This window comes from Lepidochelys kempii, chromosome 1 (assembly GCF_965140265.1).
Source record: "Lepidochelys kempii isolate rLepKem1 chromosome 1, rLepKem1.hap2, whole genome shotgun sequence".
In the NCBI taxonomy this organism is placed as follows: domain Eukaryota; kingdom Metazoa; phylum Chordata; order Testudines; family Cheloniidae; genus Lepidochelys; species Lepidochelys kempii.
Window position 1 is genome coordinate 266,926,407 of NC_133256.1, and position 20,451 is coordinate 266,946,857.

The 20,451-nt window shown below is 41.6% G+C and overlaps 1 protein-coding gene across 4 annotated transcripts in view; it reads right to left on the reverse strand.

Moving 5' to 3' along the window:
- The window catches only part of NEDD1 (NEDD1 gamma-tubulin ring complex targeting factor), a 57,705-nt gene extending 38,208 nt beyond the window's left edge, over positions 1–19,497 (reverse strand). Inside the window, exons 1-7 of one of the 4 annotated variants that reach the window (XR_012156706.1) lie at positions 19,169–19,252; positions 17,161–17,312; positions 14,579–14,670; positions 12,412–12,528; positions 10,047–10,187; positions 1,601–1,830; positions 824–1,025 (exon numbers count right to left, since the gene is read on the reverse strand). Coding sequence is in view for 3 of the 4 variants with exons in the window: in XM_073327474.1 (XP_073183575.1) it covers positions 824–1,025; positions 1,601–1,830; positions 10,047–10,187; positions 12,412–12,528; positions 14,579–14,670; positions 17,161–17,296 (918 nt within the window). In the remaining variant the exon portion in view is untranslated. Of the gene's footprint in view, positions 1–823; positions 1,026–1,600; positions 1,831–10,046; positions 10,188–12,411; positions 12,529–14,578; positions 14,671–17,160; positions 17,313–19,168; positions 19,320–19,413 lie in introns of those variants that run through there. The other 3 variants (XM_073327474.1, XM_073327476.1, XM_073327475.1) reach the window with 3 other exon arrangements.
- Between the last annotated feature and the right edge of the window lie 954 nt (positions 19,498–20,451).

The window sequence follows — 20,451 nt, forward strand, 5'->3', positions numbered from 1 at the left end:
ATTCAGGGGGGTTTGAACTCAAGATGGGTAGCCCGTGCAACCACTCACCATGCTACCCCAGCTACACTTCTATTTTTAGCATGCTAGCTCAGTGACAGCTAACATGAGTATGTCTATGCAAGATGGAAATCACACATCCCACTCCAAGTGTAGACATACCCTAAGAATGACATTGACGTGTCACAGGACTCCCCCTTGGGTGAAGCGGAGGCCCAGAACAGCACTATAGCCACACCCAAAAAGAGTTTAAGGGTATGTCTATACTACCTGCTGGATCAGTTGGCAGCGATCGATCGTGGGGGGGTTGGGGGGGATTTATCGTGTCGTGTCTAGACGTGATAAAATCGACCTCCCCCGAGCGCTCTCCCGTCGACTCCTGTAATCCACCGCCGCAAGAGGCGCAGGCAGAGTCGACGGGGGAGTGGCAGCAATCGACTCACCACAGCGAAGGCACTGCGGTCAGTAGATCTAAGTACATTGACTTCAGCTACATTATTCACGTAGCTGAAACTGCATAACTTAGATCAACCCCCCGCACCACAGTGTAGACCAGGCCTAAGACTAAACTTCACTCATGTTACACAAGACAACTAGCAATGCTGAAACTGTATTTAAGAATGAGAAGAAAATTTAAAGGACAATGTATACAATTAATGTTTGTTTTCTATACAATTTCTCTTGCTCAGTTGACGTATCTGATTCTCCTTTATGTTGATACCTGTAATACATTGACAGTTCAGTATACATATTTCTTTAGAAGACTTCAAGTTAATGGTTTCCTTTTATTAACCTAAGTCTGCGTGATAAGGAGGAAATGTTTTACCTTTGAACAAGTGCTACTGTACTGAAGGCGTATACACTTCACAGAGGTTTTGTGAGCACTGACTGTTTTTACCGGTGATGTCAGCTTTCTTAGATCATAATGGTAAATTTTTCCACGGGAAGAGCCAATAGCCAGGGTAGTGCCATCAGGCATAAAATCTACTGCTGTCAGAGGAGATTCAGCTACCAGAGTTCTCAGTAGTCTTCAGACAGGAGAAATATAGGAAGATGTTATAATTAATTATTTAAAATACTTTTCAAGTCAAGTCACTCTTTTTATTAGACTTTCAAAACAGCACTGAAGAATTACAGCAAACTATATAACACAGACTTTTGTAATTCAACTACAGATTTACAATATATCTGTTCTTCTAGGAACTGATCAAATACCTACTTAAGGCAGTGGAAAGGCTCCTATTGACTTCAGTGGGCACTGGATCAAGCCTTTAGTGAAGCTTGTACACTTACATATTAGCAAGATATTATATATACCCTAAAAAGGAATTTAACAGGAGCACAACCACTGTAGCTCACGAAAGCTCATGCTCAAATAAATTGGTTAGTCTCTAAGGTGCCACAAGTACTCCTTTTCTTTTTGCGACTATTTTCTAGAGAATTCAATCTAGAAGCTATCATTCTTAATACGGTCTGACTTTAAAACAAACACTAACAACCTCTAATCACAGATAAATGTACTTCTTGACGTTACAAGAATTGAGTCAAATTCCCATACAATCCACTGATAGATAATGTTTACCATAAATTATATAATCCTTACTTTTTACTTGAAGTGTCATAGAGAATGATCCTTTTATCCAAACCTATGGTTACAAGTAGCAACTCATTGACAGGAGAAAAGCAGATTTCTGAGGCTGGAGCTTTGTGAGCATTTTCAAAATTATGGTATGGATTTTGACTATTTACATCCCACAACGTCACAGTTCCACTGTCAGACACACTGCCCAATAAAGACTTCTTAAAGGAAGAATATTTCAAGTGTCGAATAGGCTGTAAAATAAACCAAACATGCATAATGCACTATTAACTTAAAATTATTAAGAAGTTACATGCATACAATACATCCACATATAAAGTAGAGGTTAAACAAGTCTAAATCATTCAGACCAAAAAAAAAAAGTCATCTGAATTAGGATGGCAAAAGCTGACTTAATTTAACAAGCCATAAGTCAATAGACTGACATCATGTTTCTTAGACATGATGCTTCAAAGGAAGGCGGCTTTAAAAACAAAAAAACAAAACAAAAAAACTACACACCGATAGTGCATTTGGTCAGTATTGCAATGCAGTATGTGTGAAGTGAAAATTCCTTCCTGACCACTGTGCTGCTCAGCTTACACCACAGTCAAAAAGTGAGGGTTAAGGAAGCAGCAGCAGAAACTCTTGAGAAAAGTTTCCTGATTTTATGCCAATTACCCTTATAATTAAAGGAAACTTTTAAAAATGCTTGTATCATACAGTTAACTATAAGGCATCAGTTAGTCTATGGAGACTGTGTCTAGACAAGTGAAAAGCAATATTATACTTTTACTACTTGCTACCTTACCAAGAGTGTTGGACTTTTTAAATATACCACAGTGATGTGGACGTAATTTGGTAAAACATGATGAAGAAGAGGAAGTTACAGCTAGCATGTGACACAGCATTTGTAATCTAGGGGGAGAAGACTTGGCTGAATATTTTTACTATTGATGTCCAAGGACACAATGTGGGCACTATACATTAGTGTAAATATGATAACTGAGGAAATTAAGTTGACCAAGGCATATCCTGTTTGTCTTCTAATTTTGCATGCAAAGTTCCCCCACCACCACCCAGTGACCTCATAAGTGGATGAGTTAGTGCATGATTTTAAGTCTTTGCTCTGGAGTGGTGAATGTGATGTCCATCAGCTTTCTGAGTACTGTCTCTTTAAAATGGAGAGAACTCACTTTGCTGCTGTAAAGACAGTTGCCATTTTGTGTTCAGATGTAGAAGTCACACAGAGAGTGTCTCTTTCTTATGGAAACAAAGCTTGGGATCTGAGTGTGTAATTCACACCTACTCATGTGGTGCTCTATGCCCCTCTAGTGGTAGCAGGGTCACATAAAGAGGTAGATAGGTTTGATACAGGCTTGGGTTATCTTCTGTGTTGTCCTGCCACTAGACAGGGATGGGGTGTGAGGCAGGTTCTGTAGGGAAGGGTGTTCTAGTGGTTAGACCCTTCTGCCCCATCCCTTCTGCCCTTCTGCTCCTATCCCTCCCTCTCCAGCTCCTGCCCCCACACGCCTATGCTCCTGCCCATGTTCATCCTTCCCCCACTCCTATCTTCTACCTTTGCACAACTCATCTCCCCTCATCTTCTGTTTCATTCTGCTCCTGTCCCTCTCCTCTCCTGCTCCTATCCTTCTACCCTCCCTCTATCCCTCCCTCCCCAGTACAACTCTTCCCCCTCCTTCTCTTCCTTACCCATCTGCTATTGAGTTAGGCAGCTTCCTGCTTAGGCACTAGCAGGGAAAGCATAAACAGCCCTGTCTCCTGGCCTCACAGCAGCCAAGAGGAGCAATTACAGGGAAGTCCTGCTTAGCTCCTACAGCCCTGGGCTCAAGCATATTCAATGCAGACATAGTTAGGCAGTTAAACTGGCCAAAGATACCAACAAGTCTCTAAGCATGAACTCATTTTCAGAAGCTCTAATCTGGACAAGTTTTCCTTCAAACAGCAAGAGACACATCCCTGACACTAGTGTGACCTCCCCACCAAGTCAAAGTTCAGGTCCCTGCTCCAAAGCACAGAGGTACAAGAGCTTTTCAATGAGACAGTAGTAAGTACAGGAGCAAGGGTGTGTGCAAGAGTGGGCAAGCAGGGGCACCCCCCCCCTCTACTCCCTCAATCAGCAGGAACACAGAACTCCCCCAGGTCAGGGACATCCAGCTCCTCCAGCTGCCAGAAGAGAGTGAGCTCCACCAGCCCTGGGACCACAGGGAAAGGGGGCAGAGCCAGCTCCTCCGGCCCTGGGGTGGGGGACAGAGCTAGCTCCTCCAGCCCGGGGGGCACAGAAAGTACCCCTCCAAAAGCAGGCAAATTTTTATTCCAGTGCACGCCCCTGCATGGGAGATTTTTAGTTTCAAGCATGGGCAAAGCAGTGTATTTTCCCCTAATCATTCTCTGAAACAGCTGAACAATTATATCTGAAACTTTCGAAAAGTATTCAGCCTGTGGCAGACACCCAACATGGAAAATTTCACCCTAACAATTACAGTCTGGCCAAGTTATAAGCCACTGAAGACAGGGTCTTAATCATGACGCAATCTGAATTAAGGTGTTATAGCCTGCACCACATATGATGCATCCTAGCTATCAACACTTTACTTATAATTCCTAACACGACAAAGATTAAATTCAACATCATATCTTAGAATGAGAAAGGGCCAACAAAAGTAACACTAGAAACCCCTTACATTTAAAGTTTTGGCATTCCATTATAGCTTTATTACATGGATATATGGCCCACAATGGTAAACAGATTGAGAACCTCTGGTTTAGGCTAATTTCAGTTATTGGAGATTAGGAGGTGAGTTTAAAAAGCGGGTCAGGTTATTCCACATCTGTCTGCTGTGGGGTGTCTTGAACCTTCCTCAGAAGAATTGGGTGCTGATCACTGTTGGAGACAGGACACCGGACTAGATGATCTGCAGCTCTGATCCAGTATGTCAATTCCTGTTTTCCGTTACACTAAATCCAATTGCCTGTATAGTTTCCAATTTATTTAAAATGAAAAACAAGCTCCAGTCTTTCTGAAGCCATGCCTGTTTTGATAAGATTCTTAAATTCTAATTGTATGTCATCGCTCCAGAGAGTCCTCACAACAGCTCTGCAGACTGTTCAATATCTGAAAGACTTTTCTTGTAATAAAGCTATAATGGAATGCCAAAACTTTAAATGTAAGGTGTTTCTAGTGTTACTTTTGTTGGCCCTTTCTCATTCTAAGATATGATGTTGAATTTAATCTTTGTCGTGTTAGGAATTATAAGTACTCCCAACCTACCTCTCTCTATACCAGTTGTTATTTTATATGCCTTTATCATATCCCCTCTTATTCATTTCCTTTCTAAGATACAGAATTTCAATTTTTTCAGTCTCTCTTCAAAAGAGAGTTTTTCCATACCTGTGATCATTTGTAACCCCTTGACAGAACCCTTACTAATTCTATAATCTCATTTTTAAAATAGGGTGCCCAAAACTGCACATAGTATTCCAGGTGAGGCTGCACCACTGATTTATATAACATTCTCCATCCCATCCCTTATACATCCTAGCATCTTGCTTTTTTTTTTTTTTTTTTGGAGGGTGCAGATGTACATTGAACTGAGGTCCTTCAGTGAGCTGTCTACAGTGATGTCCAGGTCCCCTTCCGCAGTTGATACAGTTAATACAGAGTCAGGTAAGTTATGTGAATAGTTTCATTTTTCTCTCCAGTGTGCATTACTTTGTATTTATCAACAATGAACTTCACTTGCCATCATCTACCTTAGGGCTTGGCAAGTTCTACTGCCAAGACTTAAAAAAACTATTGCCCCATTCAGCCCTGATAGTAAAGCTTCTTTAATATAGCAGACAAAAACATAAGATCCAGTGGCTGGAGGTTGAAGATAGACAAATTCAATCTAGAAATAAGGCACAAATTTGTTAATAGTGAGGGTAATTAGAGTTCAGCTAAGGATGTAATGGATTCTCCATCACTTGAAGACTTTAAACAGCTTTCTAAATGACATACTTGAGCTCAACAAAAAGTTATGTGCTTCCATGCAGAAATAATCTGGTGAAATTCTGTGAACTTTTTTTTAATACAAGAGGTGACACTAGTCCTAATGGTTCCATCTAGCCTTGAAATCTATGAAGACACTTATTAATAATAACCATGTGCCTAACATTAAGTCAAGTTAGGCAAATGTTGAAATAACTCGCTGAACTGGGGCCAGAGTGCCCAGTTATGCTTCTGAATAAGAGGCTAAATGATTTCTAGAGTGCTGAGCACCCAGCAGTTCCCCTTTGGAAAAAACATTTCTGCAGTTAGGATGCACAGAAGAGGGCCAAGCCCCAAGACTGAACCCCTAAAAAAAAAAAAGTGAAGTATGAAGTAAATTGTGGTATCCAGGTGGATGCAACTCCCACTGACTTTAGGGAGCTCTGTACATGGAGGGCTTGCAGAAACGTATTACTAGTGCAAGGCACTAGATTGATAGAAACAGAAAATAAAGTCCTCTATGGAGCCACAAAAAAACCCAGTGCACTACAGGCTGTCACCGCGCAGGCTTCCCCACACCATTATGCCCCAGCTCTGACTGAAACAGAGGGTCTTTGTCGAAGAAAGGGTCATTCAAGCCCAAGCACATTTTATCTCTGGACTCTTTGGCCAAGGCAGCCAACAGGAAACGTGTGTGTTAGAAAAATGTTGGCTCATAACCCACTGCCAAAACCACAACAAAAAACACCCTAACCATAACTCAAGAGTTTAGCATACAAATTAAAAACCAAAACCTCACCTCTTAGTAATTAGCCAACCTTGGAAGAAAACTTACCAAAGGGGGAAAAAAATACAAATAATATAGTTACAGAATTAAATAGGGGAGAAAAAATACCCCAAAGCCAAAACTATTCTAGCCTTATTTATTAGCCTTATGCAGTTACACAATATCAGTGAATAAACTAATTTCTTCCATATCCCAATGGACAGCCTCAGAAAGGGGACAAATAAGGTAGATAAAGTTAGTGGCTGTGGAGCTCATGATTATCGTTTCAGTATATGAAAAGAATAGAAGCCATCACATACCTTCAGAGATCACCAGCTGCTCAAACAGCTAAACTAACCCAGTTGCTGGGAGAACAGTGCTAGGCATTCAAGATTTGAACAAATGTTTTCTTTTGAAACAGACTTCAATACATTCTCACACAGCAAACAGATAAAATCTAGTAGTGTTAATAAAATCTAAAACAGCAGTTGAAGACTCTAGGAGTAGATGGTCTACATACAGCTTAGTGCAAGAACATACAACCCAGTACAAGAACTTAATTCTATTAATGCACGTAGATGTGAATTTACAGTCACAATTAACAGGACAATTCTTAGGTGAAATGCACATTTTTCATATCACTGAAAGCATTATGACCATGGGCTACGCTACTAAATATAGAGCCTATATAATTTCAGAAATTAACTGGTCAAGAGATTACATTCCATTTTGCTGAATCAGGCAAAGACAAGTCACTTTTATAAAGTTAGTCCGGCCTCAGCTTCACAACAAAGATGCTTAACTCTCTGCAGTTCTTTCCCCTTAATAAGGGTCACCCCTCCTTAGCTAAGCCAAAGGACCTGTGCCAGAATCAAGAGGCACAATACACTGTTTACCCTGGAAAGTTCACCCTTCAAGAATTTGTAGTCCAAGTGTCTAATTATGTGAGTAGGCACTGTCTTTTTAAGCTCGGTAAGAGCACTATATGTATGTTTAAATAATAATATAACTGTATAATTCTGCAATTCTCTACAAGTTCCAATGAAAATCCAAACCAAAAATAAAACTAGTAGGTATATAGGAGCAAAAAGATTTTAAAAGATGCACTATATGCAGATAAACTGAAAATCTAAATAGCTACCATGTTACATAATTCCCAAACAATTCCATTTTGACACAAAAACACAGCAATCAAGTACCCATCACAGTACCTCATTAGAAAATATTATAGGCCCCTTAGTGAGAAAGAGTACTAGCTATATGTATGCAAGTACCTTCATGTAGCACCAACAATATCTATAGCCATCTTCCAGTCTAGTTGTCAGAGCTCTTGATTTCATCTCTATCAAGAAAATGGCTATTCACTGTATTATTGCTAATCATCCTCAAGCATTGGAAAAACAATCTGATCTCTCTTCAGTGAAAAGTTAAAATATACCTGAATAAATAGCAGCTACAATAAAGGCTTATCAATTTGGCACCTACTGAAAACACCACTTTAACAGTGTAACCCAGCTGAAAGTTTTCCAGCTGCTTGTCACTGGTTCTCAAATCCACATTTCCTGTTGTTTTCACTGTTATGGTCTTAATGACTACACACTGTCCATAAATAACTTCCAAAAATAATCCCCAAGATGAGCTATCTATACAGCTCAAGTATGACAAATTTACTAGCTCTATAGCTGAATTGCTTTTTTAAAAAGCAAACTGAGTATTAAGGACAATTCTGCATGAATATAAATGGTAGATGATAATGATGCATTGAAGACACCACAACACTAGAAACTGAACTTTTTTTTAAAAAATGATTTTATGTAGTTTCCTTCACCCCAATGTTTATAAAACACTACCTTTTTCCCCCGTGAAAAATCGTATTAGATCTTCATTAAGTGATGCATGTTCAGTGTTAGACATGAGGACTGCTTCCAGCTCTATGCCAGCACAAAAGGGAGGTGAAAGACCTGCTGCAACAGCTGAAAGCAGCCGAGCCACCACTTCACTGGTGCTACGGAGACACTGGGAATCAGCAAATGCCATGAGTAGGGCAGCGTGGCAGAAGTGCCAATTTTGTCCATCCCCCAGGCCAGTGGTTTTCAAACTTTTTTTCTGGCAACCCAATTGAAGAAAATTGTTAATGCTCATGACCCAACAGAGTTAGGGATGAGGGGTTTGGGAGGGACTCAGGGCCGGGGTAGAGGGTTAGGGTGCGGGGGTGAGGGCTACGGAGTGGGGCTGGGAATGAGTGCTCTAGGGTGTGAGCGGGGGCTCTGGCCTGAGGCCGGGGATGAGGGGTTTGGGGTGCAGGAAGGGTCTCTGGGTTTGGAAGGGGGCTCACGGCTGGGGCAGGAGATTGGGGCACGGGGTTACCTCAGGTGACTCCCAGTCAGCGGGTCAGCAGGGGTGCTAAGCCAGGCTTCCTGCCTGTCCTGGCACTGCAGACCACGCTGTGCCCCAGAAGTGGCCAGGAGCAGGTCCAGCTTCTAGGTGGAAGCGTGCAAGCAGCTCTGCGTGGCTCTCACCCACAGGTACAGACACCTCCCCCCCAGCTCCCAGCCAATGGGAGTGTGGAGCCGGTGCTCGGGGCAGGGGCAGGGGCAGGGCACAGAGTCCCATGGCCCCCTGCCTAGGAGCCAGACTTGCTGCTGGCCACTTCCGGGACACAGCAGAGTGTCAGAAAAGGTGGGAACTAACCTGCCTTAGATGGGCAGCACCGCCAACGGGACTTTTAACGGCCTGGTCGGTGGTGCTGACCAGAGCCAACACAACCCAGTGCCTTCCATTCCGCGACCCAGTACTGGGTCGCGACCCACAGTTTGAAAACCACTGCCGTAGTTAGTCTCTACCTTTATTCAGTGTAATCTCGCTACACCAAAGGCTACATTGCGGGTGGCGAAGAGTCATTCTGCTGATAATTTTTCACAGGAGAAACTTACATGAGGGGGATTTCCCGAAAGAAATCTCCCAGTTTTCCAATTTCTGTAAGCCTGCAGAAATGAGAGTCTACAGCTGGGTCCTTTAAGTGGTGCATAGGCCTTGCATTGGCTCTTTCCACAGGGATGAACTTCACCCTACGTGTATTCAGTCCTATCTACACACAAATAGAAACACATTTTATTTTTACTCCTTTTGAAGAGCTGTGCAGAACGGACAAAATTCTATTCGGACTTGAGTATCAGAATGTTCGCTAAATTCAAAATACAGAGTTATATTCTGCCCCATCTGGCTGATGTTTTTTCTATATTTCTTACAAATTGAGCAAATTTAATCTGGAGGTACTGAAGCCAATATGAATACCCATAACAACTTTTTACAAACAAACAAAACAAACCAAAGAAACAATCATTGAGTAGAAGTGTACTTCAAACTTGTCCAGTTTTGACTCTTCACATTCTACTGCCTTCCATTCCAAACTGGAATAGAACTGAAAGCCTCCATTCTTATCCCCATCAATATATTTATAAAATTTCCAGAAAGGAAATGGTAGGTTAGTAGTTTCATAATCTTAAAATATTACTCTTACTAAAGACTATGCTGATTAATACCAATAAGCAACAAGAGTTCTCAACACATTTTTAAATTCACATTTATGACTTACAAACCTAAAATTTTACAGAACAAAAGTTCACCATTTTACAGTAGTGTAAAATATTCAATAATCTAAGATTAAACTCCATACCCAAGGAAGTTACTACTTCACCATACATATACTGTACCTGACTGCTACCATGACCAAAGGGAGTGCTTGATAAATTGGTAGTAACATTATGCAGAATAATTTCACCACTCATAGATCCAGAAGCAATGTAGCCATCATTCCAATTAAATGTTACACAAGTTACTTCATCTTTATGATCCTGAAAGAGAAAGAAACAAACTAAAACTGAGTGCTGAAGAATATTCTAGTGGAAGACGAAATGTTTTTTCTGTGCTATTATAGAAATACTTCATCTTTGTTACAGAAGAGGCAAAACAAAAGCCTGAAGCTGACTTTTTACAGAATTATTTCAGGTTTAACTTGGGCATTCAAAAAGCATCACCCAAACAACTTGGATTTTCATGCTAGTGTAACAAAAACTGGGAACTTTGATTTACTCGACACCTGATTAGAATTTTCAGAAGGTTCTTTTATAAAACCCAACACATTCTTCATTAGGGTATCAACAGTATGTTAATTATATAATGTAAAGACCTCTAGCACGCATAAATATCAAAGTAAAATCTTTCAGGGACAACTGCCAGTTTAACAAAGTTATATTAAGAGCAGTCTACTTTTATCAAATTTCCCCCTTCAGTAGCTTTAGTGTTATTGAACATATTTGCTCAACAGTTCTCTCTTTGGCAGTGAAGGCATCATCCTGTCTTTGTACATTAAACTAAAACATCCAGGTATCATATTCCCAGCCCAAAAAGTATAAGTTTGAAACCTGTATCCATTACCCGGAAAGAAAAACTTCTTACAATACTGCAGTTATAAAAGTCTGAAAGTCAGGAAAAATCATTTTTAGGTTTCACCTATAGCAGTACATTTTTAAAGGGCTTGGTGGATGGATGACTGGCACTGATATGGAATTAGAGTTAAGGATGCAGCAGAACCTTAACTATGATTTGAAAATCTGGCAAAACTTCCCTGATTGTTGTGGCTTTTCTTAATTAAAATCTTAATACCATGTGTCTTTAATTTTATAATTTAATTTATAATTTAATTTTATAGCTGATAATAAAAAGTTATTAATATTCCTACTCTGGGGAACTTCACCCCCACATCCAGAATTAAGATTACACCATAGATTGTAAAAAGAAAACTCACAAAAGCTTATGCTCAAATAAATTTGTTAATCTCTAAGGTGCCACAAGTATTCCTTTTCTTTTTGCAAATACAGACCAACACGGCTGCTACTCTGAAACCTATCATAGGTTGTGTCTTTTATTTCATCTTGGCTTCTCATTTGCAAGACCCAAGCCAAAGTTACTTCAAAAATTATGTTCACAGATTTAAGACATGCCTGCCCGGACAGACTTTATGATGCATGCAGACTAGCTTGAAAGACTCAAAAGGTTTTCAAGAAAAGTGCGGACGTTAGACTCTACAGATATTATAAAGCCCTTAGCAAGTGACTTCAGCAGTCAGCCATGCAGCCTTTTTCCTTGCCAACCTCTACTGCCTAGAAGCTCTAGCTGCAAACAAAAGTACAGATAAATAAAACAAATTTGGAGTTGGTAGAATGAGTTGTTTTTTGAGCAGTGGCTTATTTAATTGCAAAAATAAAAACTCATTTTCAAACAAATATTCATAATGACAAAACATCTTAGTTAATTAACCTGACTTTTTTTTTTTTTTTTTTTTTGACAGTGGAGGGGGTAGGAAAAGGGAAACAAGTGTGGTAAAAAAAACAAACAAACAAGTTACATCCTTAATTATGGAGTTCATATTACTGCAGATCCATAAGATGTCATGGAAATAAATGAGACTATCACAGGTTTTTTTGTATAATGGTTTCACTGTAGGACTGAGAATCCAAAATGGACTGGTAACGGGGGGGGGGGGGAAGCGGGGCGCAAAATGACCTCTCTAACACGTACCTTTGCTCAATAAAGGTACCAATCCTGACAACACTTCTATACATGCATAAAGTTAAGCACATATCTGAAGTTATGTATGTCCTTTTGTATTTGCAGGATCAAGGCTGTAGTAGGGCAGGAATAATAATAGAAAGTGCAGTTTCTGAAATGATTTGTTTTTAGAACGTGGCTATTTGCCAGTTTCTTCCAATATGAAAATCGCACTTAAAACATTTTGAAATCACAAAGTTTGTTATTCTGACCTTGATCCTGCAGAGACTTACACGTGTGCTTAACTTTAGGCCCTATGAGTAGCGTCCCTGATTTCAACAGAGCTGCTTATAGAGCATGAAATTAAGCATATGAGAGTCTACACAGGATCAGGGTGGTAAATAGTATCTTGTTTGCTAGCTCAAAACTAGAAAGTATACATTCAAGATGGTCAACAAAAGCTAGAAAATATGGGATCTACTTTTTTTTTCCCTGTCAACTATCAGAGCCAAAAGAAAAAATAGTTACCTTAAGGCATCGATGTAGTCTTCTAGACTTTAAATCCCAGATATTAACAGTGTTATCAAGGCCTCCACTGACAATATGCATAGAACTGGAATTTAAGCTCACACATGTCTGTTTTGCCTGGTAAAGAAAATAGGCATAAGAAATGTTTATTATTGCAGTCAGTCAGTCCGTCCGTCCACCTGCTCTCTCGCTCTACACCCCCCACATATTATTTATAAATAAAATATCATGTAAATGCTCAAGAGCTTAATCTTTACTAACACAATCAGTCCCACTGACTTCAATGAAACTATTGGTGCACGCAACGATTACTTATATATGTGAGAATTAGTCAGACAGGACTCTAAGTATGTTACTTAAATATTAAACCCATCATATGGGCTCAAACCTCTCACTCCACTTTTTCCTCTTTCCTGTTTATGTTGCCACAACCTCAGTTTCCTTTATTTCAATAAGCATTTTCCCTATACAATATAGCTCCAGAAGTGAGGCCATACATTTCTAGTCTCACACAATAGCTACTGTGCACAAATGGGATAAGACTTTCAAAAACAAATTCCTTAAAAAGACACTGCAAAGCTGTCTAGGTCTCCAAGTTCATATTCTTTAAACATTACAGAGAATATTATAGTAGCAAGTCTTCCAATTCCACAAAGTGCTTCTTTTTTAAAATAATCACTGCAGCACTGAATTTGAAAAAAACAAAACAAAACAAAAAAGCCACTCTCAATGACAGACCTACACTGAAGACAGAACTTTTTTATTATTTATTATTATTAATTATTATTATTAAAGATTCACTTTGAAGTTCTTGGGTCTGGGAAAGTCCACAGGAGAGCAACAAAAAATGATTAAAGATAGAAAAATTGGATTTGTTTAGTCTGGAGAAGAGAAAACTGAGGGGGAATATGATAACAGTTTTCAAGTACGTAAAAGGCTGTTACAAGGACAAGGGGAAAAAATTGTTCTCTTTAACCTGTGAGGATAGCTTAATTTCAGCAAGGCCGGTTTCAGTTGGACATTTGGAAAAACTTCCCATCCAGGTAGTTAAACACTGGAATAAATTTCTTCGGGTCACTGTGGAATCTTCATCAGTGGTTTTTAAGAGCACCTGTCAGGGATTGTCTAGAGAGATAATACTTAGTCCTGCCTCGAGTACAGGGGACTGGACTAGAAGTCCTCGAGAGGTCCCTTCCAGTCCTATGATTATAAAAGCTACAGTAGTTCGGAACCCGATTATAACAAGTTAGCACTCCAACACAGTTTACTCAAGCAGCCATGTCAGAGTATTACTCTATAAGTGGGTCCCTCTCCCTGGTATAGTAAGTTTTATAATGTATATGGGATGGGATCGAACACTTGTTACAAAAATCGAGTGATTTCACATACACACACACACACACACTTAAAAGAGGCTATAGTTATGACAACCCAGCAAAAATTTAAGAACAAAGTTTAAGTCTCATTTTCTGCTCCTGCAACTAGGTAGCATTTACTGACCTAATGTAACCCAACGATACATTGTGTTGTCCCATTGAACTCAAGTTAATAAAGTGGCAACAAGCTCAACACTATATATCGGGGTGGCCAACATGAGCCTGAGAAGGAGCCAGAATTTACCAATGTACATTGCCAAAGAGCCTCAGTAATATGTCAGCAGCCCCCCAGAAGCTTCCCCCACTCGCTCCCAGCTTCTCCCACCCACCAGCAGCCCCGCTGATCATCGTCCCCCCACACCTCCTTATCAGCTGTTTCATGGCTTGCGGGAGGCTCGGGGAGGGGAAGGGGGAGGAGTGAGGGCACACAGACTCAGAGGGGGGGGAAGGGGTGGAGTGGGGTCAGGGCCTCTAGCAGAGGGGAGAGGCTCAGCAGAGAGCATCCCCCGGCACACTGGAAAGTTGGCACCTGTAGCTCCAGCCCTGGAGTTGGTGCCTATACAAGGAGCTGCATATTGACTTCTGAAAAGCCACATGTGGCTCCGGAGCCACAGGTTGACCACCCCTGCTATATATATATATTGCTCAATTTTCTGACACTTGGCATTGTGTGTCATAACCTTAACAGTACTTGATTATAAGTGGTATCTAATAAAGTTGTAAAAAAAGTGAGCAGAGCAGACATAATGCAAATACAAGACAGAAAAAACAAAGCCACAAGTTATACTTACCCCTTCAGCTAGTTCAAAAAGTGGAACAGCTTTACCCTTACAGCTTGAAACAACTATTTTATCACCAATGGTAGACGCAGTGACCAGAAAATTATCTGAATTGGGAGTTAAGGACCATAGAATATAGATCATAAAACTCTGTACAGCTGCTGGCAAGCAAGTGTAGGTACTACCCATCATTGTATCTGTTCAATAGATTGGCTTAAAAAGTACTATACCTTGAAATGACATAGTTGCTTTGAAACTCTGCTCTTTGAGGGGGGGAATAAAAAGATGTGGAGTGAGGTTCCTTGCTCCTGATTCTCTTTTATGGAATTTCATTAAGCAGCTGTTATGTAAATAGTTTGCCTTTTCCTGAAGTAGATTCTCCTACATGATGCCACTGCCCCCCAACCCTAACAAAAAACCAAGGCAAATTTGGCGGGGTGCGTGTGGGGGGGGGTGGAGGGGGGTATTTGGATTATTTTTGTTGGTTAAATCTCCACCCCGCTAGCCTGTCTACCCTGTCAATATTTCTCTCCCATCTATCCCCACAACATTTTCTCCCTCACTTCTTTTAGCCTCCATCTACCATTAAGCAAAATTCCAATCAATGTTTGTTACCGTTAGTAAGCTTATAAATCTAGAGAAAACACCACTTCATGCCAAAAAATCCAATTCAGTGTGCTGTTCCTAGAATATAGCACAGGTTACTATGGTTTAGTTTCCAGTGGTCTTCTAGATAAGGAAAACCATACAATACTTCTAATAAAAAGTTATTTTGTGTTTAGAATTATGAAAATGACTATTTTAGATATATGTTGCATACACGATAATAAGCAGAATCAGATTACAGTACAAGTATTGTGAAAGGGAGATTTATCATTATCCCACAGTTAATTTTAATATGAAATAAGCTTTACCTAAACCTTTTGAATGAAGAAAAAACTCAAAATAGAGCCCTTTTTGGGGCTTAACTAACACCAGAGCACATTAGCAACAGTTGCAGTTGTTATGACCACAATGCCAATAAGTCTTTTGTCACCCATAGTAGCTTATTAAGGACAAAATATAGTCTGGAGCAAATAAAGATGCAACTGGAGTTAAAGTTTATCTTCACTAGCGATAGCACAACAAAACTCTTTTTAACAGCTCGGGCATACAAAATAGTAAGAACAGCCTTTGACATAAAACAGATATACAAGATGGCATTCACCACTATGCTCTTCTCTCAGAGCATTTGCAGGGAAGATGATCGATGAGTAGAGGGATAAAATACACAGGATCAAGGTGGGTGGAAATGGGAGAAGTATAGCACTTTTCCCCCTCCACCCCACCCCAAGGAGTGCAGAGTGCCCCACTCCTCAAACTTGAAATAACCAGAGTAACTATCCCCTCTGAGACACGTGTCCCTCTTATAGTCATCTCCAGGGCAGTGGATATGAGGATTAGTATCTGAAGTAAACAAATACAAATCTAGTTAGCTGGATTTGTAACCCAAGAAAATTAAACCTCTCCTCTTAATTAAAGAAAATTAAACCTCTGCCATCTGAAAAAGTGCACACATATGGCATTAGGGATGTGGGAAGAAGGGGGACAAGTCATTCCCTAGTTCTAACACTGAGTTAACTCAACTTAAACTTGCACGCAGAAGTATGATTTTTATCATGTATTATTGTTACAAACACCATCTTAGATTAAGGGACTTAAATATTTTTTCCGGTTTGCTTTGTGTATTTGACAGCACTTGCACACAGGCACTTTCATGATTTCCCCCACAATTTCCCTTTTTGCTTATATCTACCTTTCATACAGAAACAAAGGACAAAAATATTTTAAAAAAATTAGGAAAACCTTGTTGTAAAAATCCCATGAAGACTGGCAGAGGGATTCAGAGACAGATGTAGTAACTAAAATACTTTAATTTTGTTTTAAACCGTCTAGAATTCAAGTTGACTATATCCCTTCAGAGCTCTTGTTTAGTATTTGCACTATTTTAGTCAGTCTTTCCTCAATCTCTACTACTAAAATCCTCATCCACACCTTCGTTACTGTAACCTTTGCCTCATCTCTCTCACACACACACACAATTCAAACCTCAGGGGTTCAGGACCCAAAAGAGCCACAGTAGTGTGAATTCATCGTTTCATTTACTATAGTACTATATATTCATATTTAAACAGTATGACAGGGGAAATATTTTGTTTTTATTAAATATGTACTTTTATTCTCACAGCAAAATGATTGACCAAGTATTTTATCAACTACAATTGGTTAACATAATAAAAGCATCCTGATTGGTTAATAATTAAAATCACACTGTGTTTTAAAATCATGTGCTGCAAAGAGCCACAAGACACACATTAAAGAGCCACTTGTGGCTCGCAGGCCTCAGTCTGAGTATCACTGATCTAAACATCTCATTTTATTCCTCAACTCTAAATAGTTTCTGCATCAGAGGACAAACTCTGCCTAAAACTAAAAAAGCAGTTCTTCAAATCAAGACTAAATGAAAACTGATATTTACATATACTTTAATCCAGAAGTTCAATAGAGCTTTACAGAAATGCACAGATACAGTACCAAACTGACACAGTAAAGGATATTATTATTGCCCCAACATAGTGAGTTGACTGAATGCGAAGTATGTGGGTTGAACTGCTCCACCACTGTTATAGATGAGGAGTCCCAAATTTTAATATCATCTCCTGATGAAGCAAAACGGATGCTTTCCTGCATGGCTGCACCTATAGGTCTTAAAAAAAAAAAAAAAAAAAGCATGGGGGAAAAAAAGTCAGCTCCAGTTCACCTTGTAAATTAAAGGGAAGGATTCCATCCACAGTTACTTACAAGATTTCCTTAATTAAAAAAATGACAAATTAAAGCATCAAGCTGACGTTATACAAACAGTCAAAAAGATGGAATTTGTAGCCTGTGATATTAAATCTGACTGGCTGATAACTCATAACTGTTCAGATTGAAGCACTACAGATAGTAAATTCCCCCACCCACCCTCTTTTAAATGCTTAATTCTTTGAGTTCATAACAGCTTCATTCTGAACCATGAGTATTTTCAGAGACCTGTTTTGAGAAACAGCAGATGGAGCTATTCAGGCTAAAATAAATGAATTGTTCCAGCAAGGATTGGAAGTTTAAACTGTAAGCACTCCAGTGCCTCCCCCATCCCAGATCATATAAAGAGATGGGGGAAAATCTGAAACTGTGGTTTTAGTAACACAGATCATTCAAAAGAGTTTGAAGTTTCTAATTTATTGTCACTATCAATGCTGTTTGGTTTTGTACTACATTCAACTTCCACAATAAAAACAGACTACTCAGTTTCACTTTTGTTTATAATCAGTTTTCTTTTCACCAATTTATGCACTAGCATTTTCTTTTTTGATTTGTTATAGAAACATTTCCATATGATCTTTGGTTGTTGTGCCTAAACAAACTGATACTTTAACTTGATTCAAATTATTTTTAAAAAAATCCACACATGCAAAATATGGAAGGAAAAAAAAAAGACAGACAGACAGACATAAGACCAAGCCCCATGACACTTGTACTCATTTAAGGTTCCCTAGCACAGCAAACTGGCAATTGATGTACTCTGCCTACTTAAACTTTTCCCTGTAGTTTTAACTGAATTTCATATCCTTTTCCCCTGATTAGCCTAAACTTGTGTGTGTGCGCGCACGCGCATAATGAAGTGTTGCTGTGTATTGTTTAACTGCTGCTGGATTTCACCCAATATGGGGCTGCACTTCATCATAAGAGAGGGAGAGTGGTGGTCTTTTTAATACTGGAAATTGTGTATATCTGTTAAGCGTGCAAACTGCTATTTGGTCTTTCTAAATGGAAGATGCTATGAAAGCAAGTTATTATTAGCCAATGGAGATCTCAAAGCTTTTTCCTGTAAATGAAACAATACTTCCACAATTTGATAACTAGCATGTGCTTTCCTTCAGTTATCCCTGCCACAGCAATAATCCCTCCTGAGTTTTACTGATTATATCAAATTCCTCTTCTAATTTCTACTAGAGATAGGCCCACCTGGAATACCAGAACCAAACTCTCACAATCGGAGGGTACGTCAGTGCTAAAGGGGCACAGCTAGGCTGCTGCGGCTGTAGCCCCATAGTGCTGTAGACTCTTCCTACATCACTGGCAGGGATTTCTCCCTCAGAGCAGTAGGGGCTAGATCGATGGGAGAATTCTTCCCTTGATCTAGCTGAGTCTGTCTACATCAGGGGTTAGGTCTGACATTTTTCACAGCCTCAGCGCCTTAAGTAGGTGGATATAATTTTTAGATCTAGATCAGGCCTAAATCTCAACCCAGTTGGCTCCAGCCTTTCACAAAGTTCGGCGGGTGAAGGCTGAACGGTGCCAGTTTTCCAAGTCTGCAAACTCCACCCGCCGTGACATTTAAGCGACGCCCTCGGCGTGCAGGTCTCGGCCCCCCACCCCACCGGGCCTGGGGCGGGTTTCTAGCACGCCGCGCGCCACCCTGGGACCGCGGGAGGCCGGATTTTCAGGGTTAAAAGAGGCTGCAGCCCCCGGCTGCCCCGGGAACTTCGCTCGTGCTCCCCCATCCCCCGGGGCTTTCACCTGCCGGCGAACCGATGGCCACTGCGGACGGCAGAGGGGACTGACCGGGGGAGGCGGCCCGCCCGGCTCAGCGGGAGGGGGCCGCTGCCCAGGTAACAGGCACCTGGCCCGACCACACTCAGACCCCGCCCCGCGGCCCTTTCCGATTGGCTGGGGCACCCCGGCTCAGAGTCCCCTACAGGGTCCGACTCACGGTTCCAGCCAATGAGCGTGGCTAACGGCAGCGGGCCCCGCGAGACACTTACCTGCAAGCGCCCGCCCACCGCTTCTCCCCAGGCGCCGGGCAGCGACAGCGGAATTTCCGCGCCTCTTGCAACTTAACAGCCCATCCCAACAGCCACCGCGAGCCCGCTCCCCCCGCCGACTCCGTCTACGGCGGCCCAGAGAGGGCAAAAGGGTTAGAGCGCGTTCGCGTTCCCTTACAGGTCCAGCAGCGGGGCGGCGCCTGACGGGACGCAGTTGGGTCTGGGCTGCACGTGGCGGCCGGCTCCAGAGCAAGGGCAGGGAAGCGGGGGAGTGGCGTCCGCTGTGGGGGCTGCAGGCCGTGCCGCTCCGGGGGACAGAGAGGGAAGCGGCCCCTAACTCCCGCCTCTGCAGGGTTCCACGTGTGCAGAGCCGGGCGGGCAGGGACAGGCACGTGTCACAGGTGTGCACCGACAGGCAGACGCGCACGGACAGGCGGACAGACGCGGGTGCAGGCGGACCCACAGACAGACGGAGGGGTGCAGACAGGCGTGCAGACGGACAGGCAGACGTGCCCAGGCAGATGGATAGACCCGCGCACACAGACACGTGTGCAGGCAGACACGCACCCACACACACGCAGCTCGTCTGGTGTGCCTGCCGCTGCCCCCCTTCGGCCTGCGGATGCACGGTCCGGGCGGGGGCCGGGTAGCAGGGGCGCTAACGCTGGCCCTGCCCTGCCCTGCCCTGCCCTTGGCTGGATCCTGGCGCAGATGGCGCTGGAAGGGCCCAGGGTGGCGCAGGGAAGTGCTTATTGATCCTTTCAGCCATTAGCGCATACGTGTGTAATGGGGATGAGCTTAGCCCATATTGCCAAAACATTGAGGAAATCTGGATCTAGATCCATAAGGACTGGCCTGTATCATCGTAATGGGTCAAAGCCTAATCCTGTCTCCTGCATGTGCCAGTGCCCATTCATTATATGTGTACACCACCTAGCACAGTGGTTCTCAAAGTTTTGTACTGGTGACCCCTTTCACATAGCAAGCCTCTGAGTGCGAGACCCACCTTATAAATTAAAAACACTGTTTTATATATTT